The 23,485-nt window shown below is 47.6% G+C and overlaps 1 protein-coding gene across 1 annotated transcript in view; it reads right to left on the reverse strand.

Annotated features, from left to right (window-relative positions):
• Window positions 1-23,485, reverse strand: part of syne2b (spectrin repeat containing, nuclear envelope 2b) — a 152,132-nt gene that overhangs the window by 109,069 nt on the left and 19,578 nt on the right. The window contains exons 5-37 of the mRNA XM_065003352.1: window positions 19,040-19,101; window positions 16,432-16,527; window positions 16,031-16,108; window positions 15,840-15,932; window positions 15,488-15,690; window positions 15,063-15,262; window positions 14,660-14,760; window positions 14,221-14,310; window positions 12,599-12,712; window positions 12,250-12,387; window positions 11,844-12,008; window positions 11,623-11,735; window positions 11,363-11,531; window positions 11,134-11,230; window positions 10,757-10,956; window positions 10,419-10,583; window positions 10,165-10,302; window positions 9,936-10,037; window positions 9,540-9,716; window positions 9,105-9,263; window positions 5,931-9,005; window positions 5,707-5,841; window positions 4,522-4,718; window positions 3,359-3,440; window positions 3,158-3,273; window positions 2,811-2,934; window positions 2,400-2,714; window positions 1,603-2,198; window positions 1,338-1,496; window positions 1,049-1,199; window positions 747-905; window positions 295-462; window positions 47-148 (exon numbers count right to left, since the gene is read on the reverse strand). Of these exons, the coding sequence (XP_064859424.1) occupies window positions 47-148; window positions 295-462; window positions 747-905; window positions 1,049-1,199; window positions 1,338-1,496; window positions 1,603-2,198; window positions 2,400-2,714; window positions 2,811-2,934; window positions 3,158-3,273; window positions 3,359-3,440; window positions 4,522-4,718; window positions 5,707-5,841; window positions 5,931-9,005; window positions 9,105-9,263; window positions 9,540-9,716; window positions 9,936-10,037; window positions 10,165-10,302; window positions 10,419-10,583; window positions 10,757-10,956; window positions 11,134-11,230; window positions 11,363-11,531; window positions 11,623-11,735; window positions 11,844-12,008; window positions 12,250-12,387; window positions 12,599-12,712; window positions 14,221-14,310; window positions 14,660-14,760; window positions 15,063-15,262; window positions 15,488-15,690; window positions 15,840-15,932; window positions 16,031-16,108; window positions 16,432-16,527; window positions 19,040-19,101 (8,039 nt within the window). The remainder of the gene's footprint in view (window positions 1-46; window positions 149-294; window positions 463-746; window positions 906-1,048; window positions 1,200-1,337; window positions 1,497-1,602; window positions 2,199-2,399; window positions 2,715-2,810; window positions 2,935-3,157; window positions 3,274-3,358; window positions 3,441-4,521; window positions 4,719-5,706; window positions 5,842-5,930; window positions 9,006-9,104; window positions 9,264-9,539; window positions 9,717-9,935; window positions 10,038-10,164; window positions 10,303-10,418; window positions 10,584-10,756; window positions 10,957-11,133; window positions 11,231-11,362; window positions 11,532-11,622; window positions 11,736-11,843; window positions 12,009-12,249; window positions 12,388-12,598; window positions 12,713-14,220; window positions 14,311-14,659; window positions 14,761-15,062; window positions 15,263-15,487; window positions 15,691-15,839; window positions 15,933-16,030; window positions 16,109-16,431; window positions 16,528-19,039; window positions 19,102-23,485) is intronic.

The following is a 23,485-nucleotide window of genomic DNA, read 5'->3' on the forward strand; positions in this document are numbered from 1 at the left end:
AATAGAGCTACCTGTATTCTGGAAATAGTTATGCTAGTTAACTCACCTGTAGCTCCAATGGGGCCTCTTGGGTTTGAAGAAGCTCCTGGATCTCAATGGACTTCTTGTGGAAACGCTCAATGTTCTCCTCATGGGCATGGATCTCATCCTGAGGAAAACAGCACAATGTCACTAAAACAGATAGACTGCTGTAGAAGACTAATGACTTCAAACAAGCATTACTGAACCAGACAAGTATTTAAGTGGTGATGATATAGGATGGTTGTTTGTGATAGGGATTGTCTTGTGTCTTACCCTTATGGTCAGGACCTCCTGTTCGTTCTGGAAGGGGTGGCTCTCTGCAAACAGGGCAAGTTTGGCCCCCGCCCAGCCGTCCACCTCTCCCCCTAACATCAGCTGCTTGTCCCACAGCTCCAGCCCCATGCACAGGTTATCTAAGCATGAGTCTGTCTTCTCTGTCACCTGGGTCACCCAAAAAGAACAGTGTCAATCTGTGAAGTGTCACTGTGACGTGTGTGTGTGTGGGCATGCGTGCAATGTTTGGTGTGGTGTGGTGCAGGGTAGCCTAGTGGTTAGAGCATTGGACTAGAAACCGAAAGGTTGCAAGTTCAAATCCCCGAGCTGACAAGGTACAAAATCTGTCGTTCTGCCCCTAAACAGGCAGTTAACCCATTGGAAATAAGAATTTGTTCTTAACTGACTTGCCTGGTAAAATTAAAAAATAATGTATTGTTTTTTACTCTTACATCCAGCCACTGGTCCACCAGTCCATCAGCCTCGGCCTCAAATGGAGTCTCATTACAGTCAGGGATCTTCTTCAGATGGGACTGCAGCTGTCTGCACACCCCCCTGATATCCTCCATGCCTGTCCCCAAGCCACTCAGATCATGCTTTATACCATGGACCTGGGGAAACACATATTATAATATAACAGACTGTTAAGGCCGAAAATGAATCTAAGGTAGTGGGCTGCCATCTAGTGCTATGTACTGTATATACAGGGGCAACTTCTCTCTGACAGAGGTGTATGTACAGTAAGTAGTGTTACCTTAGCTATAAGCCTCTGCAGGTTCTCCTTGCCCATGTAGGAGGCCTGCTCACTGATGGTCTGCTCCGCCTTCTGCATGGTGGTGCTTAAGTAACTGCGACAGCTCTGGAACACCTTTAATAGTTCCAACAGGATGTTGCACTGTTCCTGTCTGCAAAGGGAGCAAGAATTGGGATATATGTCAATATTATTGACCATGTATGATTGTCAGTTTGCTTTATTCACAGATCTGTATACTCTATTCCTCTAATAGTAGACACATATTTATCCCTCTATTCTTCCTGCCCACCTGTCAGCCACAGCTCTCTGGGTGTCCTCCCACTGGGTCTTCAGCTCTTCCAGGGGATTGCCTTCTCCCTCCTGGCCCTGAGAGTGGGCCTCCCGGAGTCTCTGGAGCTCAGAGCGCTGGGAGTTCAGTTGGCCCTCCAGGTCAGACAGGACACGCAGCCTGAAAAAAAAAAAAAAAAGAGAGGAAATATGGAATAAGTCTCGGACTTTAAAAAATTAATAATGACCACTCAGAGATCCGCCATCTCACAAACACAAATACAAACCTCTGCTGCACAGCAGGCATGGTTGGCTCCTTTAGTCCGTGCCTCTCTGCTGCCTCCTGCACCTTCCTCAGCTCCGCCAGCAGAGTCCTCCTCCTCAGGCCCAGGCCCTTCATCTCCTGCTCCCTCTGGACACTGTGCTGCTGGCTGACCAGACCGCAGTCAGCCTCCTCAAGCCGCAACACCAAGGCAGACACCATGTCCAGGCAGGAGGCTGGGGCACCGTCCCGAGTTACAGACAGCCTGGCCCCCTGGAGTAGCAAGTCTAGCTGGGGGGCCTTGTCCCCCAGACTCTCCACACTCTGCCTGATCAGGGTCAGCTTGGAGCGGCAGTCCTGCAATACCCACGCATCACTGCAGGGGGCACCCTGTACTCCAGAGATGTCCTGCTCTACGGTGCGCAGGGACATGAGGAAGCGGTCCAGGGCCCTGGCGGCCGCCTCGCTCTTACGGACTTGCTGTCTCAGCTTGTCTAGACTGGTTCTGTGGGTCTTGACCACACGGGTCAAAGGAGAGCGATCACTGGGATCCAGCTCACTGGAATCAGAGTCAAAACTAGACAGCTGGTCCAGCTCTCTCTGAATGCTCTCATCCAGGTCCTGTTGAGAAAAGAGAGAGAGACTATAAAGATAATGTACTGAAAGTTGGAGTTTGCGATTATCATTGGGATATAGTATACATTACATTACAATTTATTTAATAAGGATCCAGTTATTATCTTTAAATTACACCAATCACTCAACTCAAATCCTAAAGTTAACTGGGTATTTCTTTCCTTAAAGGTAAGCTGTATTGTGTACCTTGATGTCCGTCAGGATGTTGGTGTTGGCCAGTGTAAATGCGTTGATGTCCTTGGGCTCTCTGATGAAGCAGTCGAGGCGTTCGGAGAAGTCAACAACGTGGTGCTCTGTGGAGTCTACCTGTCTCAGAGCTGCCCCCAGAGAGCTGCCTCTCCTATGCAGAGCTGACTGCTGGCCTCTCCACTGCTTCATCAGCTCAGCTTGGTCGTGCTCCACACTCACACCACCATCACCCCTCTCCCCACTGTACTGGGAGCTCTGAGAACACTGGTGGCCAAACTCAGGCCACAGAGACTCTGTGTCCTGGCACAATGTCTGGATGAAAGAAATATAATCACTCATAGAAAAAGACAAAAACCTTCAAACTAAAAAGGCCCGTGGAACTAAGAGGTCAAGTAATATGCAGTGTACCTGTATCTCCTGTAGACGTGTGTGCAGGTCTTTGAGAGAGACTGAGTCAGCGGCCAGGTCTCTCTGGGAAATCTGCTCGATCTTGGCTAGTTGAGCCTGAACAGTCTTCTTAGTAATGTCATATCTGAGGGAGAAATTAGTCAGCATGATGAAGAAACTGATCAATTGAGGTTTATTGTGATATTTCCAGTGCTGGTTAGTGCCATCAACATAGCCTAAGTTCCAGACTGTTTTGGAATTAAAAAAGAAATGATCATTGCCTTGTTTGGTAATTCAACAACAACAGAGTTGATTAAGGCAAGAATAGACTTGCACCCAGCCTTACACTCACCAAGCCGCAAGCCTACCTTTCTAATGCCTCCTTTTTGGCAGGATCCTCCTCTATGACTGCCTGCTTGTCAATCTCCTTCTCGTCAATCACCCTCTTCTCAACAACCACTGTCTTCACAACAACTTGTGAAACCTACAAAAGAGAAATGATCAGATACATTATTTCTTAAATGAGTGCATGTGTCTTTATCATAGGTACTATAGGTACCAGGTCCTACCTCAGTTGGGCCTGGAGGTTTGTCACTCTGCACTGTAGATTCCCTCTGTGGGGTCAGATCTTTCCCCAGGTCAAGAGGAATTCTATTGGACATTTTTTGAAAAAACAATCCAGTCATGTATTGCAATTGTCAGTCATGTATTTTGAAGCTAATGTCTTGTTCACAGACCCGGCCCTGGTCGTTCTGCCACCCTAGGCAGACAAAACAAATTGCCGCCTTCCTCCCCTGCAAAACTAGAATAGTGTAGCCTACACTGTGTGGCCCAAATGGAATTTTATGAATGTCCATCCATGTGGTAGGCCTACCGTTTGTAAAACAAGCAGATGCATTGGCTTTATTGGTCCTGATTACTGTGACTAATCATTTAGGCTATTTAAGCTCTGCATCAGCTACCCAACTCTATTTTCAAATAGAATCCATGTGTTTACACAGTGGGAAATGGAAAAGTCGTTTCTTTTTAACTATGATGCATCTCGTAAAATGTACAAACTTGAAATCACTAATCATAACGACAATTTAGCCCAGGGGTGAATCTCCCTGACAGTATTTGCGAGTAGTATGATTGTCTATTCCCTATTGTCCATTTTATTTGAACCTGTCCTGTTTTAGGATATAATGTTTGTTAACATGTCATATTCAAATGAAAAGCTTTTTTTTTTTGATTGGGCGCTAGGTTAGGTTATTTGATCGTAGAAATGTCCATGATGTGAAAAGTGTGACATTGTCATAAATGTGTTCTCCAGCCTGTAGGCTACAGACAACGCCACAAACTCTTTCTACCATAGTCTATAAGCTAAATTATTTATGTTTTTGACGGAACGTTGGTTGAATGCCACAGCAGTGCGTCTCTCCAACAACACCCTGCAGAGGAGTATGGGGCTTGGACAAGCTAAATATTTTCCGCCCATCGCCTTTGACAAAGTGGGCACTGCTTATCACGGGGTAGCATCAGTGCTCAACTAAATAGCCCATATGTCACTGGGTGAGAGAAATTGTCATTGTTTTTGGGCAGGATTATGTTAGGTGTTAGGTGTTATGTGTTGTTGGAGGTGCGTCTTGGTCAATTTAGCTATGAAAATGCTGCCCTCATCAATCTGCCGCCCCAGGCGGCCACCTAATCCTGTCTAATGGGCCTAATCCTGTCTCTCTCCTCTGTGTCTCACCCAGGTGTGTCGGGGGGCGGTGTATCCCTGTCCCCACTGAACTGACGCTGGATGGCGGCCAGTCTTTTCTCACACTCCCTGAGCTGAGCCTGGGCCAGACGGTGGGCATCCTCGGGGCTCAGGGTGTCACACAGCTCCTTCAGGGCCTCCAGGTGCTGCCCAGCCTGGGCTAGGCTGCCCTCTGCAGAGAAACATGCCTGGAGAGCAAGAGAGTCATCAGTCTACAGGTGTCTGATGTACTGCCACTGTCGACCCAACAGGTGTCAACAACCCACAGGTATTTGTAAACAACCCACAACTCCCAGATGAGTATCATTTTGGAAGTTATTGCCTACTACATAACTGTCTCTTGCATCTCCCGAGACCAGAATCCTAACTCAACAAAGGGGAGAGGAGAGCTACTTGTGGAACCAGAAAGATGTAATTCAGTCAAATCGGGTTAAAAGTCAGCGCCTTCAAAATGTCAAATCAACCCATTAGTTATATGAAATTCCCTGATCTAGCATCAGGAAGCAGATATTGCTTAGTTACCATTTATAGAACTTCAATAGATGAATAGAGAGCAGAAGGCCCCCCAAAAATGTGCATGCAGTTTTGACACCAGTTCTTTCATGCACCTGTCCACCAGATCATGCAATGGGGTTAGTGTTAGGTTCGAGTTATTTTACCTTCGCTTTGGATGCTAATTTTGAGTTAAAGTGCATCTCACACTGCAAGGCAGCTGTGTTAAAGTATTTTGTCTTAATTTCAAATCGTAAATGCTGCAAAAACGCCGCTGTCTCAGCTCTCACAGCCTAGATGACAAAAACCAAAAGCATACACAAACTTTAATCTGATGACATACAGCAGAATGCTTGTTAGGAATTTCATTGCTCATACAAATAACAAAACAGAGTGGAGTAAATTCAAAAAGATTCAGAACAGATTTTCATCCAAGTGAATATCACACAGACATGCAGTGTAGAATGAATTCAATATATTTAGGGACAAGGTGGTCATACACACAGAATGATATGCTTTTGCTATCTGCAAAACAAATTCATACAGTCTCTACATCCTAAAATATACAGACAGACAGACAGACAGACAGACAGACAGACACACACACACACACACACACACACACACACACACACACACACACACACACACACACACACACACACACACACACACACACCATACCTCCCATTGGGTCCTGACAGACTGTGTGAAGAACTCCATATCTCTGAGCTGAGGCATGGTGCAGAAGGCCTCCATACCCTCTGCTGCCCTCAGGAACACTTTCAACAGCTCAGGGTCCAGGGTCCTCAGGGTCTCCTGGTTGAGGGAACACAAACACAATTAGACTGGGTAATAACGGAGCTTTAGAACAACTATAAACCAAAAAAAGTATTCAAATTCCTTACCTCCTTAACTGAAACTTGTTCGATAGATATGTGTTTGTCTTTGAAGACATTAATGGCAGCCAGGATGTGCTCCTGCAGGCAGTGCTTGGCCTCCTCAAACTGGTTCCTGGCCAGGGCCTGAGCTTTGGCATAGGCCTCGGTGTAAGCCTGGGGTGGGGCCTGGGCCAGAGCTGGGGGTTTCATCTGGAGCTCTGGGGAATCTGGTGGTGACTGGGGAAGGAGATGAGGCTCGAAAAGGACCTGGGGATGGGTCTTAGGCTGGAGCTGGAGCTGAAGCTTGACCTGGGGAAGAGGCTGGATATTGGGCTGGGGAGGTGGCTGGTGTTTGGTCTGGGGGTGGATACTGGGCTGGGGTGGTGGCTCTGGTTGGGGCTGGGGCATGGGCTGGATCATGGGCTGGGGCTGAGTCTGAGGCTTGGTCTGGGGCTGTGAGTGGGGTTGAGGCTGGATATGGGTCTGGGGCTTGGGCTCCATCTGGATCTGGGGCTCAGGCTGTGGCTGAGGGGGGGGTTGAGGCTGAAGCTTGGGCTGGATCTGGGGCTGAGAATGAGGTTGAGAGTGGGGCTGAGGCTGAAGTTTGAGCTGGGTCTGGATCTGGGACTGAGAATGAGTCTGAGAGAGGAGCTGAGGCTGCAAATGGGTTGCGGGTTGAATTTGGGTCTGGGGAGGTGGCTGAGGCTGGAAATATGGCTGGGGTTGAATTTGAGGCTGGGGATGGGGCTGGGGCTGGGCCCATAGCTGCTGTTGGAACTGGCCTTGCTGGGCCTTAACATTGGTAAGGTTGTAAGCTCTCACCTGAGGCTGCTGTTGAACATGGCTTTGGGGCTGTATTTGGGCTTGAGGTTGGCCATAAGGCTGGCCATAAAGATATGCCTGGGGGGCTTGCTCTGGCCTGATTGGGGCCCATTGCTGCGGTGGAGCTTGACCTAGTGGGCAAGCCTGAGGAAGAGGGTGACGTTGGACCATGATGGGCTGAGGATAGGCTTGTGGCCGTGGTTCAGGTCTGACTGGGGTTACCTGGGGATGACCCTTTGGCTGAGGGTAAATTGGGCTGAAGGGTCTGACTGGGGCCCATTGTTGGGGTTGAGCCTGAGCAGGGGAATAAGGATGAGGATGAAGTTGGACCTGGGGGTGAGACTGAGCTTGAGGGTAAGGCTGGGCCTGGGGGTGAAGCTGGGCCTGTAGGTGAAGCTGGGCCTGAGGTTGAGGCTGGACATGAGATTGAGGCTGGGCCTGGGGATGAGGATGAACTTGAAGGTGAGGCTGAGCCTGGGGATGCGACTGGACTTGAGGATGAGGCTGGACCTCGGGCTGGACTTGAGGATAAGGCTGAGCCTGGGGGTGAGGCTGGACATGAGGGTGAGGTTGTGCCTGGGGGTGAGGCTGGACATGAGGTTGAGGATGGGCCCGGGGTTGAGGCTGAACTTGAGGGTGAGGCTGGGCCTGGAGTTGAGGCTGAACTTGAGGGTGAGGCTGAACTTGAGGGTGAGGCTGGGCCTGGAGTTGTGGGTGAGCCTGGGGGTGAGACTGGGCCTGTGGATGCAGGCCCAGCCGGTGCGTCTCAGTGAGGGTTTGTGGCAGCCTGACTGGGGCCCATGCTTGGGGATGTGGTTGGGCCTGAGCTTGAGACTGTGGATGCATCAGTTGATGAACCTGTGGCTGTGATTTCTGGACCTGTGGCTGAGGTTTCTGGACCTGTGGCTGGGGTTTCTCTTGAGTCATCCGGGATTGAGACATGGCCTGCATCTGTGATTGTGAGTAGGTCACAGGTTGAGATTGAGTTATGGGCTGGGGTTCAGTGTGAGTCATGGTTTGGGATGGAGCATGGATAATAGTCTTGGGTTGCTGTTTGGCTTGGGCTGTTGGTTTAGGTTGAGTGTGGCTCTTGGTCTTTGCTTGGGGTTGGGTCAGAGATTGGGCAGGAGGCTGGCCATAAAGATATGCCTGGGGGACTTGCTGTGGCCCTGCTTGGGGTAGAGCCTGAGCACTAGACATGGCCTGTGATTGAGAAGGAAACATAGTCCTGGCTTGTGCCTGAGGCTGGGGCCTCGGTGTTCCTGCAGGCTGTGGAACTACCTGGACAGGGACTTGAGACATGATTGGTTTCTCTGGCTGTTGTTGAGCCTGTGTTTGATTAGAAGCCTGGGCAGGAGCTTGGGATGGAGCCTGGGCTGGAACTTGGGATGGAGCCTGGGCTGGAGCTTGGGATGGAGCCTGGGCTGGAGCATGGGATGGAGCCTGGGCTGGAGCTTGGGATGGAGCCTGGGCTGAAGCCTGATCCTGATCCTTGACCTTCTTCTGGAGCCAGGGTCGGTTCTTCATGGCCTGAGGTTGCTTCTTCCAGCTCAGCATCTCTTCCTTGGTTAGAGGCTGCTTCTGTGTCTTTTCCGGTTGCTGAGATGGAGTCTGTTTCTGGGCTTGTGCTGATTGTTGGGCCTGTTTCTGGCTTTGAACCTGCTGCTGAGCAGATATTTGTTGTTGAGATAGAACCTGTTGTTGAAATAGTACTTGCTGAGAGAGTACTTGTTGCTGAGAGAGTACTTGTTGCTGAGAGAGTACTTGTTGCTGAGAGAGTACTTGTTGCTGAGAGAGTACTTGTTGCTGAGTTGGACGCTGTTGTTGAGGTGGTGGCTGTTGCTGCACTAGTGGTTGTTTCTGGGTTAGGGGTGGAGAGTGTTTTTTGCTCTGGGCAGCAACCTGTGGCTCTGGAGGTGACTGTGCTCGGCCCTTTGACTGAGTCACAGCTTGTGCATAGGAATACAGGAGTGGAGGACTGGGACTTGCCTTCTTCTCTCTGTATTCCTGGACTATAATCTGTGGTATTGGTGGGTGTTGGGCCTGAGCTTGTGGTTTAGTAGGGGAAGGCTGGGACTGGGGCTGTGGTTTCACATCAGGCTGAGATGCTAATTGAGCAACGGCCTGAGTTGCATGCCTGGCAAGAGAGAGTGATTGAGGCTGTTTGGGTTGAGTCCCCTCTTCAGGCTGGATGAAGATCTTGGGTGGGGGCTGGTCTTCTGTGGGGCTTTGGCTTCTGTCTCTTCTGGCTCCCAGAGAGCTCAGCATCCCAACCGCCTCCTGTAATTAAATCAAAGATAGCTTTGTCAATCACAATTTCTCTCAAGGTCAATAAAGGAAAAGGAAAGTGATAAGAGATGAGAGAGAGGGAATACTGGCCTGTGACTGAGCCACGGCAGCTCTGACTCTGTCCTGCATGACGGACACAAGGAGGTACTGGAGGGGAGAGTTCTTCTGTCCTGTCATCACCATCACCTGCAGATCCTGCTCCTCAGTCACCACCTGACCCTCCAGCTGCAGCCCACGAGAGATCAGCACCTGGAGAGAACAGCAAACACTATGAGCACTTGTAAATTACAAAAGTAAATGACAATATTCATAAACAAGGTAATACTCTGATCTTCACCCAGCACATAACTATCAATGCTTGTCTAGCCCCTGTGTTGAACATGCTTACTTACCTTGCTTCTACATTCCTAACCAGGCTAGTTAACTATTCGAGTAAAGCTACTGCTGTTTACCTTATTCCTTTGGCACTTATATGATGTTTTCCTTAGTCTAGTATGTTACTATTGGCCCCTGTCTAAGTCTTACCCTGGCGCGGGGGTCCTGGCACCGTGAAGCCCTGCGTTCTCCTGCCTTCAGGATCTGGTAGAGGTCCCGGGCCTCTGTCTCCCAGTGCAGGAGCTCTGCCAGGCGGCAGTCCAAACCAGACACACTGTGCTGCAGCTCCACACACACCTGCTCAGCCTCAACCAGCGTCTGCATCACCTACAGACACACACACACACACATACACAGAAACAAACAGCGTACACATTCATTACCGCAAACAAAAATCTCACGTAATTTGCTCAGATGCTCGATTGTGTTTATGTAGTCTGTCCACGCGATATTAAGAACCCACAGACCAGAAACAGGACCGAAGGCATAAAAAAAAGGTTATTTTCATATTTAAAGTAAATATACGAAGGAAGTCATCATCCTCACCTCAGGTAAAGCCAGCTTCAGTTTCTGTAGAGTCTCAGCTGAGCATTCTGTGGAGGGGGAGAGGGCATCCATATCCACTTCCTTTATCTTCCTCATCATGAACTGAACAAGGTAAAAATAGACAGCACCATTAAAATGCATTGTGTTGTGGAAGGAAATGTATACCAAAGGATCAATTATAGTTAGAAAACTCTGAGACCATTGTAATAATGTTGTAATAACAGTGTACCTGTAGTTTCTTTGTGTAGGTCCTCAGGGGCCCAGACATGGCCTCTACAGGTTCCTTCAGGATCTGGGTGGCCTCTCTGAAGAGGGCCTGGAGGTCTTGGGGTCTGGCTGCAGCTCCGCTGGGCACAGCTACAACAGCCTTGGGGCAGAATAACAGCTTTTTTTGAACTGAACATAATTTTCACCGAAATTGAACAAGAGAGCATAACAACATTGCATTCTCACTTTGTAATGGAAGTGTTATCTCTGACTTACAAATTGTGTTATCTTGATAAAGTCCGCCCAATGCAGGTTGAGCTTGCAGAGGTCATCTGCCAGAGCTCGGCTGGTCATGGGGTCAGTCAGCTGGACCAGGAAGTTCCCTACCTCATTCAGATGGGCCTGGCGGGAACTCCACTCTGACATACTCTCAGATGTTACCTAAGCAACATACAAACACCTCATCATCATTATTGCAAAATAATAATTTTGAACACTTTGTTCTTTAGGAACACATGTGGCGAAGTAATGGCAATAGGTTTGTTAAGAGCAGGCATGGTATACCCCTGCATTGTGGACAAGTTTGCAGATTAGTGGAGGGTTTCTGTCTGTACCTCTGGCCTCTGTGCGAGCGTGTGGGAGGCTGAGGCCTGCTCCAGCCAAGCCTGCAGGGAGCTGTAACAGTCACAGTAGGAGTCCCAGGCAGACAGCACACGGCCCATAGTGCTCTTCACCGTAGACACTCCCTCCAGAGCCACAGCACCCTCCTCCTCCAACTCCTTCACTTGGCACATTATGTATTTGGAGTCTGCAGCTGGGGGAACAGCCAGGAAAACCTCTCTTAAATCAACCAATCAATTAACCATCAATAAATCCATTTGCGAAGAACATTAGAAAGACTGGTACACACAGTTCTTTCTTTGGCGATGTATTTTGGACCAGAATGTATTGAATCAGAACACATTACCACACACACACGCAGTCTTCTTACCTAGGGCAGATTTGCTAGTATATTTGCTTGCAACAAGCTTCAATTTAAGGAGAGCCCCCTCCAGCAAGGATGGTAGGTCCTGTTTAACCACTAACTCCTGTGAGAAAACAAATGTAGAGATTAGTCAATGACTTCATATAGGCCGGCTATAACTCATACTATTGTGAATCCAGTTTGCCTCTTGTCTACAGAAAGTCGTCAAACTCTGTCATTAAACTGGATTACTCACATGCCAGTCCTGCAGCAGCACACGCACAGCCTCCTGGGATATGTAGGGTCTCTTCCAGACACGGAGCTTGCTGCTGATCTGGCCCAGCAGGTCCAGCACTGTGTGCCGATGCTCCTGGTACTCCAGTTTGATCCCATGGTACTTGGCAGTGACTCTTACACTGGTGAACCTGAGGAGGAGGTAGAGAGAGGTGGGTTGTTGGAGGCTCTCTCGGACATTCACGCTACAGTTATGGGAAAAACAGGTAGACAAGTGCACACCTTCTCTTCATCTCTTCCAGTTTGTCAGTAGGCACCAGGATGGCTCCATATTCATCCATATTCTGGAACTTCTGAAAGTTCTTAAGTTGTTGGGGCATCTCGTCCAGGGATGTCTATAAAAAATATACATTTTGATTGGAAGGACTAATGTTGCAGGTTGGTTAAGAGGCAATTAACTTTTTTTAGTGATGCATGTTGATTGACAGATTGTGAGATATTACCTTGAGCAGATCCAGTTTCTCCCTGGCCTCCTCGGCGGCGCGGGCGTGGTCCTGAGGGTCCCCCTCCTCCTCAGCCAGCGCCCCCTCTGCCCTAAGCAGCCAGCGGCCCACCATGTCCAGGGAAGCAGGCAGACTAAGGTCCAGCTCTGTCTTATACTCACGCAGCTGGGCGGGAACAATCACATAGAAATGTAACCAAGCAAACACATGAAAAAACATACTCAGACACACACACAAAACCATATATTTGTGTACACTGTAAAAGCATAAATAGATGATTACTGCGAAACCACATCAACACGGAATATCATGCTTTATCAGTACACCAAGATAACTATATTATATTGCAGGACATCATGTGATTTGACTTAGTGTGTAAGATAACCAGTGTGAGGAGTGAGCAGACCTTCTCGGCGAGGGCGTCCCAAGCCCCCCTGAGGTTCCTCTGTTCCTCACTCAGCTGGGGGGTGCGCTTCATGGCTGTCAGGAGAGGCATCACGGGGCGACGCTGCTCGTTAAAGGACACCACAAAGGTTTGGAACACCTGGGAGACACAAACACATAGACACACACACACAGACACATGCATGCAAACAGGAAAAGCTCTCAGATAGTGCTGTGAGGTTAACACTATTTAAGTATCAGACTTGAATAGAATGCAAATGTATCCCCCTAAACTATATAAAAGATAGACAGTCCTTGACTCCATTTTTAATCCAACTAGCAGCCTCCACATACTGTACAGTACTACATACATGGTATCTCTCTGCATAGCTCTCGCCTTCTGTGGAGTCCCAGCCTTCCAGTAACTCCTGATAGGCCTGCAACAGCCAGCAGGTCACTTCCTGGGTCTTCTGATTGGTTGTGGTCTTGAGTCACAGCAAAAAGACGAATGAGTTATCAGACAAATTATGAACCAAAATAAGGCACTAACCCTACCCATAACCTAACGTTAAACTTTCAAAACACCCTTTCCACTCTATGTAGCCTGAAGATTACATTTCAAAGAACCTCTTCACATGGGAGGTGAAGTATTAGTGGGTAAGGTGGAGTAAGGTGGAGCTCAACTCTAGTATGTAAAGTTCTCTCCCTCTCGCATGAGTTGATTATTTTAAGATGTATCTTCCTTTTAAGATGTGTCCAAATAAACAGCAGTCTGTGAAACAGGCAGGGGTGAAATGAAACAGCTGATTTTCGATCGTTGTTTAGACAGTTATGGGATAGGGAAGCCTTGAGGGAAGCCTTGAGGGAAGCCTTGGGACCAGGCAGAGGAGAGGAGATGAACAGGGTTTACCGCAGCAGCAGCAGCAGCTCTGGAGGGTTCAGGTTCTTGACAAGGAGCTGATCTCATAAGTAGGGGTTGGAGCAGGCGAGCCTGACCAGAGAATTGACAGATAGACAGTGAATGGGGGCTAGGTACTTCAGGCTTCAGGGAAGATTCTAGATAACATGACAAACTCTAATGCTCTCTCTTCCAATCCTCTTATATCTCAGAAAAGGATCCCTCAAAACAAACCCCTATAAAAAGAAATAAGGCACATCATGGGGAATTGGGCTTCAAGGGATCTTGAAAGTTCACCACATGGTCTCTCAGATGACTTCTGAACTATCCTATACATCCAGATCACTAGAACTATGCTGAACCTCCAACCTCAGGCCGTCCTGAAACACAGCAGGAAACATGAGCTGAACAGTGGGCCTGATCTGGCATGAGTCCCCTGAGACATGAAATGAGATACCCTGGTCTCAGTGGAAATAATTACTGCCACTCTGATTTTTAAGGTGGGGAACAGCAACACACCCTCCTGTAGCTCAGGGCTGGCAGCAACTGAACAGGGAAAACAGGGTGAACTGGTTGTAAAACAACCTAATTTTCCCTCTGACTTTAATCACTCTGACATTTAGAGGTAATCTTGGCTTTGAGTGATTAAATTGTTTTCAAAAGGAAGACAGTATTCTATACAGCTCTGTTGGTATGCCTGGAATAGGTGTCATGTGTTTGTTTGTACTGCAGGTATGTTGCCATTGTGGACAGCATTGTGTTTGATTGATATTTTATATTGAGTAATGTATAGGGTATCCGTAGTTGGTGGTAAAGTATAGGTGTACAGTTGTCCCTGAGGTACTACAAACCTGAGGCCGCTGACATCACAAAAATGTAGTACAAGAGACATTACTTCTGTTTCAAAACATACTAGTTACTGAGAAAACTGTTTTTTAAGTCATTTTTAAACTTCAAACCAAAGTAGAACTCCGTAGCAGTGGGGGAGGTGCTGATTGGGAATTAATTTCAGATGTCTTACATGATGTAGCATGTTTCTCAGAAGTCTGAGAGGTGAAATAAACAGTGCTGTAGGCAAAGTGAGGGATAGGCTACCTGGCGCAGAGGGGAGGCAGCGATGGCAGGAGTGAAGTGAGTGGGCAGGTTGACAGGAGAGAGGCTTTTAGGAGGAGTCATATAGTACATCTGAATAGATACAACAGAGAGTGAAGAATAGAAAAGGTGAGGTAGAAAGAAACAGAATTCAAGTGAGAAGAATTTAGATTATGCTGAAGAGTCACAACAAGGAGCCACAGTACACAGTGAACCTGAGGAAAGCCTAAACAAAAGAGGAGCAGATAGGACGTGCTTCTACATCTGCATTGCTTGCTGTTTGGGGTTTTTAGGCTGTGTTGCTGTACTTTGTGACATCTGCTGATGTAAAAAGGGCTTTATAAATACATTTGATTTGATTAGCTAGGAGCAGTGTGACCAAAAATAATTTCAAATAAAAGGCCATTAAAAGAGAGTGAGTAGATGACAGTGTGGTACAAACCTGCATGTCATCCTCTGTCACAGGCATGTCTCTGGAGTACTGGAGGAACTGGGACACGTAGGTCATGATGGACTTCTCATCTGGGTCTCTCACATCGACATCTACACCAAGAAAAGTTCCTTGAGAAATTCACACTTTTGGCCAAAGCAGCTGAGACAAACAGTATAAAGTGGCTTTCCAAAGCCTTGTTTATACCTGGTGCATATGGACGTATAAGAGACACATTTCAATACAATGTGTAGACTTGACAAACCTTGATACATGAAACTCACATGTTTGCAAGATAGTGTAAATGAGGCTTAAAAAGCACAACAACAGAGTACATATCTGATTTAACCAGGGAACTGAGCTAGACATCAGATGTCACACCTCCCCCCAGGTTATGTGAACACCACCCACACACCATCGGGCTCCAGTAGTCTGGGGATGCGCAGCTCGCGCTCGGCAGTGCGGAAGGCCTCCTCCAGGTTCTGCCGGTTAGTTCTGGTTCTGGCCTTGGACAGGTCCACCAGGTCAGGTCTCAGGGCATACAGGATGGACAAGAAGAGCACACCGCTCCGCCAACTGGCCTTGAAGTCCTTCACATTCAGAGTACAGCCAGCCCTATGGAGGGTGCCACATTATATTATAATGGCAATAATGGCAACAGACAGAACACCCTTTCACCAGTGGATGTCAATGTGTGTGATATTGTGTAGAGGCATTAGGTCTCATCAGGAACCAAAACAATAACATCTTGAGATTCATTTGGACAGTGAATATGAGAGGTGTGAGGGCTTAAACAAGGAAGGGCCTAAACAGAGGGCCTAAACAGGGAAGGGGGCTCACTTGTGGCACTGTTCCCTGACCCAGAGCAGCAGAGCTTTCTTGGCAGAGACGCGGAAACGCTGGTGTAGGGGGGAGCCCCTGGGGGGCACGGGGCTGTTGCTAGTAGAGCGGGCCGACAGGGTGGAGCGAGAGTCCAGGCTGGCCAGTGACTCCAGAGAGGACTGACGGGAGCTGAACGACAGGCTGCTGGCCAGCTCCTCAATCTGCAGGGAGAGAAGTTTATAAAGTAGCCCAGCCGGGAACAATAGACAAAAACTACAATGTATTACCGTGGACATGTAGCTCCCGCATACATTTTCTCATAAAAGCAAGTACCTAAGAGTGATTACAGCTGATTCTGACTGAGACTCACATGATACTGCATAATGATTGTCCAGATCAAGCCTAGGATGATGGATGGTTTGCCGTCGATGATGTCGGGAATGTTAATGTTGACCAGTTTGATCTGTGTGAGGAGGACAGCTTAACATTATCAGAGGTTAAACACAAATGGCTTTGCAACTCACATGAGCTTGGAACCAAAGCACGAAAACGGACTCTTACCGATTTCTTCTTCAAGAAGGACAGGGCTGTTTCAATGTTGCTCCTGTGCTGAAAGATGCCTCTGCCTCTCTCCCGACTCTACAATAGACAACAACAGACATCAGAACCATAGATAAAGGCAAAGGACACAAGAGATGACAGAGGGCCATAGATACCTACAATGAAATGAGGGAGAGGAGAGGAAAATAGAAAATAAGTTATTGTGAGGAAAGGGTTGATGCTGATGTACAGGGTTAAGAGAAAAGGAGAAATACAGTCCCAGAAAAATAGGGGGAGACACTACAGCAGGTGCTCCTTGTCTATTTAGGACTAGCCTTCTAAGAGTTCACTTGAGATGAACTTGTAATGTATCTACGGTGGAGTGCGTTAAGAGTTCATCTGTGACAGAGATAGAGACTTACCATCCGCTGGCCACTCATCACCTCCAGCAGGTCCAGCAGCTTGGACCCGTCCCGGAAATCATTGAACAGGTCCAACACCATGCACGGGGGAATCCTCTGAGACAAGACCACAGAACAGCTGCTGTTAGTCTCTTTCATAAGGCATAGTGACTAATACTAAACAACCCACAGCGGTATGTGGGTCCATGTCAACCCACAGCGGTATGTGGATCCATGTCAACCCATAGCGGTATGTGGGTCCATGTCAACCCACAGCGGTATGTGGGTCCATGTCAACCCATAGCGGTATGTGGGTCCATGTCAACCCACAGCGGTATGTGGATCCATGTCAACCCACAGCGGTATGTGGGTCCATGTCAACCCACAGCGGTATGTGGGTCCATGTCAACCCACAGCGGTATGTGGGTCCATGTCAACCCACAGCGGTATGTGGGTCCATGTCAACCCACAGCAGTATGTGGGTCCATGTCAACCCACAGCGGTATGTGGGTCCATGTCAACCCACAGCTTAGGCTCCACAACTCTGACTCAGCCCCGTGTTTGTTATAGGTCCCAAGAAACAAAGAGATCTTCTGTTGAATCTGACAATTAATCTTAATGGTTGTACAGTCGTCTCAAATAAAACTGTGAAGGACCTCGGCGTTACTCTGGACCCTGATCTCTCTTTTGACGAACATATCAAGACTGTTTCAAGGACAGCTTTTTTCCATCTCCGTAACATTGCAAAAATCTTAAACTTTCTGTCCAAAAATGATGCAGAAAAATGTATCCATGCTTTTGTTACTTCTAGGTTAGACTACTGCAATGCTCTACTTTCCGGCTACCCAGATAAAGCACTAAATAAACTTCAGTTTGTGCTAAATACGGCTGCTAGAATCCTGACTAGAACCAAAAGAATGTATCATATTACTCCAGTGCTAGCCTCCCTACACTGGCTTCCTGTCAAGGTAAGGGCTGATTTCAAGGTTTTACTGCTAACCTACAAAGCATTACATGGGCTTGCTCCTACCTATCTCTCTGATTTGGTCCTGCCGTACATACCTACACGTACGCTACGGTCACAAGACGCAGGCCTCCTAATTGTCCCTAGAATTTCTAAGCAAACAGCTGGAGGCAGGGCTTTCTCCTATAGAGCTCCATTTTTATGGAATGGTCTGCCTATCCATGTGAGAGACGCAGGCTCGGTCTCAACCTTTAAGTCTTTACTGAAGACTCATCTCTTCAGTGGGTCATATGATTGAGTGTAGTCTGGCCCAGGAGTGTGAAGGTGAACGGAAAGGCTCTGGAGCAACGAACCGCCCTTGCTGTCTCTGCCTGGCCGGTTCCCCTCTCTCCACTGGGATTCTCTACCTCTATTACAGGGGCTGAGTCACTGGATTACTGGTGCTCTTTCATGCCGTCCCTAGTAGGGGTGCATCACTGGAGTGGGTTGAGTCACTGATGTGATCTTCCTGTCTGGGTTGGCGCCCCCTTAGGTTGTGCCGTGGCGGAGATCTTTGTGGGCTATACGCGGCCTTGTCTCAGGATGGTAAGTTGGTGATTGAAGATATCCCTCTAGTGGTGTGGGGGCTGTGCTTTGGCAAAGTGGGTGGGGTTATATCCTTCCTGTTTGGCCCTGTCCGGGGGTATCATCGGATGGGGCCACAGTGTCTCCTGACCCCTCCTGTCTCAGCCTCCAGTATTTATACTGCAGTAGTTTATGTGTCGGGAGGCTAGGGTCAGTTTGTTATATCTGGAGTACTTCTCCTGTCTTATCCGGTGTCCTGTGTGAATTTAAGTATTCTCTCTTTCTTTCTCTCTCTCGGAGGACCTGAGCCCTAGGACCATGCCTCAGGACTACCTGGCATGATGACTCCTTGCTGTCCCCAGTCCACCTGGCCGTGCTGCTGCTCCAGTTTCAACTGTTCTGCCTGCGGCTATAGAATCCTGACCTGTTCACCGGAGTGCTACCTGTCCCAGACCTATTATTTGACCATGCTGGTCATTTATGAACATTTGAACATCTTGACCATGTTCTGTTATAATCTCCACCCAGCACAGCAAGAAGAGGACCCACCCCTCATAGCCTGGTTCCTCTCTAGATTTCTTCCTAGGTTTTGGCCTTTCTAGGGAGTTTTTCCTAGCCAAAGTCCTTCAACACCTGCATTGCTTGCTGTTTGGGGTTTTAGGCTGGGTTTCTGTACAGCACTTTGAGATATCAGCTGATGTACGAAGGGCTATATAAATACATTTGATTTGATTTTGAGTGCTGGCCAGACTCCACGGGGTGGGAGGGCTGGGGGGGACTTCTGTTGCTGTCTGTCTGTGTGTGCTCTCTAAACCACGCTCCAAGGGGCTATATTTACATGATTCCACCCTGCCCCTCCCCTGACGCATGCACAACTGACCTCTACCATGAGCAGGAGATCAACACAACCCTTCTCTCCAGGTGGATGAGTGAGTGAGTGAGTGAGTGAGTGAGTGAGTGAGTGAGTGAGTGAGTGAGTGAGTGAGTGAGTGAGTGAGTGAGTGAGTGAGTGAGTGAGTGAGTGAGTGAGTGAGTGAGTGAGTGAGTGAGTGTGAGTGAGGCATGCTAGTGGAAGACATACAGTATTGCAGACAGTGTTACCTTTGAGAGCTGAGCATTGATCCAGTTGGTGAAGGTTCTCTTCTGAATTTGCTCTTGCTCCACTATGAAAGGGAGAGGCAAAAGAAATATGACAATATTGTATCATATTTTACATAAATAAACACCCAAGAGTACATATGTGATGCATACAAATCCTGAAATATAGCAGCAATACGTTTTCTTTAATATACAAGCCTTCAGTAAGGCTCAAGGTGCTGCCAGAGGGTTCCTAGCTTTTTAAATACGCCACAATCATGGTCACATGTCTAACATGCTGCTGAACACATCCAATAACTTCCCTCTTACCCATTTACAGTTATATCGGCCAGGTAGCCTAGTGATTAGAGCGTCGGACTAGTAACCCAAATGGTTGCAAGATCAAATCCCCAAGCTGACAAGGTAAACATCTGCTGTTCTGCCCCTGAACAAGGCAGTTAACCCACTGTTCCTAGGCCGTCATTGAAAATAAGAATTTGTTCCTAACTGACTTGCCTGGTTAAATAAAGTTAAAAATATAGACTTCCAGCTTTACTGGCAGAGGCCCACTCACCATTATATATCTCTACAAAGTCCATCAGGTCCATGACTGAGTGAAGCATCCCAACATTAGCCAACTATCCCCAAGCTTCTCACAAACACCTCAAACATAGTATATTCCACTTCCTCTGTGACAGATCTTCTATACCTTCAACTGTCTTCAAAATAGGTCCTTGATATCAGAATGTTGATGTGTTCATCTGATACTTGCTCTTTCTAGCCCACTTGATGTAGGCCCCCTGTACTATTGTGCACCACTAACTACTCCATGGTAAGCCCCTATCCAAGTCATCCCAGTCTTTTCTACTGAGCTCTGTGATAAAAGGACAGAGACTGATAGACCCATTAAGCTGTTTTACAGAAGGCCAGTCTTGGCTCCAGTCGGTGTCTAATGTTAATTATAAGGACCTGCTCCAAGTGTGTGACTCAGGTCTATTCCTGTTTCTGGAAGGATGTGGACTGTGGTGTGAGGGGATGACAGAGGCTCGCCTCATAGGAGACTGTTACTAATTACTGCCGAGGTGTGGTGGTCTCTCAGGTGCTTATAGCTGCCAAAGCAGCACCCGGGTGGGTGCTACACATTCAGCCTAGCCGTGAACTTCATAGACAGGTCCCTGATGAAAAGCTCCGGGCCTGCCTGTCTGACTGATGTTTCTCCCTCCCTGGCCGTACCATCGAAGTCACTTCCACTCAAACTATTAATTTTCTGAATTGCAACATCCGCATCGAGCTAAAGGCTAGACCTGCCGCTTTCAAGGAGCGGGAGACTAATCCAGATGCTTGTAAGAAATCCGGCTATGCCCTCAGACGAACCATCAAACAAGCAAAGCGTCAATACAGGATTAAGATTGAATCCTACTACACCGGCTCTGACGCTTGTCGGATGTGGCAGGGCTTGAAAACAATTATGGACTACAAAGGGAAACCCGGACGCGAGCTGCCCAGTGATGCGAGCCTACCAGACGAGCTAAATGCCTTTTATGCTTGCTTCGAGGCAATCGATACTGAAGCATGCACGAGAGCACCAGCTGTTCTGGATGACTGTGTGATAACGCTCTCGGTAGCCGATGTGAACAAAACCTTTAAACAGGTCAACATTCACAAAGCCGCTGGGCCAGACGGATTACCAGGATGCGTACTCAAAGCATGCGTGGACCAACTGTCAAGTGTCTTCACTGACATTTTCAACCTCTCCCTGACTGAGTCTGTGATACCTACATGTTTCAATCAGACCACCATAGTCCCTGTGCCCAAGGAAGTGAAGGGAACCTGCCTAAATGATTACCGCCTTGTGGCACTCATTTCGATAGACATAAAGTGCTTTGAAAGGCTGGTCATGGCTCACATCAACAGCATCCTCCCGGACACCCTAGACCCACTCCAATTCACATGCCTCCCCAACAGATCCACAGATGACGCAATCGCACTCCACACCGTCCTTTCTCACCTCGACAAAAGCAACACCTATATGAGAATGCTGTTCATTGACTACAGCTCAGCGTTCAATACCATAGTGCCCACGAAGCTCATCACTAAGCTAAGGACTCTGGGACTAAACACCTCCCCTCTGCAACTGGATCCTCGACTTCCTGATGGGCCTCCCCCAGGTGGTAAGAGTAGGCAACAACATGTCCGCCACGCTAACCCTTAACACTGGGGCCCCTTAGGGGTGTGTACTTAGTCCCCTCCTGTATTCCCTGTTCACCCACGACTGGGTGGCCAAACACGACTCCAACACCATCATTAAGTTTGCTGATGACACAACAGTGGTAGGCCTGATCACAGACAACGATGAGACGGCCTATAGGGAGGAGGTCAGAGAACTGGAGTGGTGCCAGGACAACAACCTCTCCCTCAATGTGAGCAAGACGAAGGAGCTGATCGTGGACTACAGGAAAAGGCGGGCCGAACAGGTCCCCCGTTAACATTGACGAGGCTGTAGTGGAGTGGGTCAAGAGTTTCAAGTTCCTTAGTGTCCACATCACCAACGAACTATCATGGTCCAAACATAACAAGACAGTCGTGAAGAGGGCATGACAAAACATTTTTCCCCTCAGGAGACTGACAAGATTTGGCATGGGCCCCCAGATCCTCAAAAGGTTCTACAGCTGCACCATCGAGAGCATCCTGACCGGTTGCATCACCGCCTGGCGCTACAGAGGGTAGTGCGAACAGCCCAGTACATCACTGAGGCCAAGCTTCCTGCAATCCAGGACCTAAATAATAGGCAGTGTCAGAGGAAAGCCCAGAAAATTGTCAGAGACTCCAGTCACCCAAGTTATAGACTGTTTTCTCTGCTACCGCACGGCAAGCGGTACCAGAGTGCCAAGTCTAGGACCAAAAGGCTCCTCAACAGCTTCTACCCCCAAGCCATTATACCACTGAACAATTCATAAAAATCATCACCGGACAATTTATATTAACACACCCTCACTCCCCGTACACTGCTGCTACTCGCTGTTTGTTTGTTACCTATGCATAGTCACTTCGCCCCCACCTTCATGTACAGATTACCTCAACTAGCCTGTACCCCTGCACACTGACTCGGTACCGGTGCCCCCTGTATAGAGCCTTGTTATTCTTATTGTGTTACTTTTTATTATAACTTTTTATTTTAGCCTACTTGGTAAATATTTTCTTCTTCTTGAACTGTACTGTTGGTTAAGGGCTTGTAAATAAGCATTTCATTTAATGGTAAATTTCATGGTAAAGTCTACACACTACTGTATTCGGCGCATGTGACAAATAAAGTTTGATTTGACTTGATCATCATTTACATTTGACATTTTAGTTACTTCGCAGATGCTATTATTCAGAGTGACTTACACGAGAAATTAGGGTTAAGTGCCTTGCCCAAGGGCACATCGGCAGATTTTCCCCCCACCAAGTTGGCTCAGGGATTCGAACCAGCGACCTTTCGGTTACTGGCCCAAAGCTATTAACTGCTAGGCTACCTGCTGTGGAAGACCCTCTCCCATCAATTGCCAGCACCCTGAATTAATTTTTGTGTTTTTAAAGCGACTTTATATTCTGTATAAAAAGCACTATAACAAATAAAATATTATTATTATTATTAGAAAAATAGACATGGTCGATTTTAAACTTTCAAACATATTCTAACAGTTGCAAATATAGGTGGATGCCTTCCATATGAGCATTCAACAAACATCTGTGAAACAAATCTTTCATGATAAATGGTGAGAAGTTCAACATTGGCGTGTCAAGAAGAAGAAACCCGAGAGTTGGCACACACTTGCTGGTTTGCCAATCAGTTTTAAAAAACAACTTTCCAAATGAATGAAACCACAGCCTTTTCGAGCAATGTTGTTTTCAACCTGCTCAACATAGACACACAATTAAGGTACAGTAGCTAGGGTGTATTCATTAACTGCATACCGTTGCGAAACATTTTGCAACAGAAACTGTTTACCATTTACTCTCGTAACCAAACAGAAACAAACAGAGCAAATGGAACCAGGCAGAGTTTCTCTGTCCAGTGTCTGTGTTCTTTTGCCCATCTTAATATTTTCTTTTTATTGGCCAGTCTGCAATATGGCTTTTTCTTTGCAACTCTGCCTAGAAGGCCAGCATCCCGGAGTCTTCACTGTTGACGTTGAGACTGGTGTTTTGCGGGTACTATTTATTGAAGCTGCCAGTTGAGGACTTGTGAGGCGTCTGTTTCTCAAACTAGACACTCTAATGTACTTGTCCTCTTGTTCAGTTGCGCCCCGTGGCCTCCCACTCCTCTTTAAATTCTGGTTAGAGCCAGTTTGCGCTGTTCTGTGAAGGGAGTAGTACACAGCGTTGTACAAGATCTTCAATTTCTTTGCAATTTCTCACATGGAATAGCTTTCATTTCTCAGAACAAGAATAGACTGACGAGTTTCAGAAGACAGTTCTTTGTTTCTG

The sequence above is a fragment of the Oncorhynchus nerka genome, linkage group LG18 (assembly GCF_034236695.1).
Source record: "Oncorhynchus nerka isolate Pitt River linkage group LG18, Oner_Uvic_2.0, whole genome shotgun sequence".
In the NCBI taxonomy this organism is placed as follows: Eukaryota; Metazoa; Chordata; class Actinopteri; order Salmoniformes; family Salmonidae; genus Oncorhynchus; species Oncorhynchus nerka.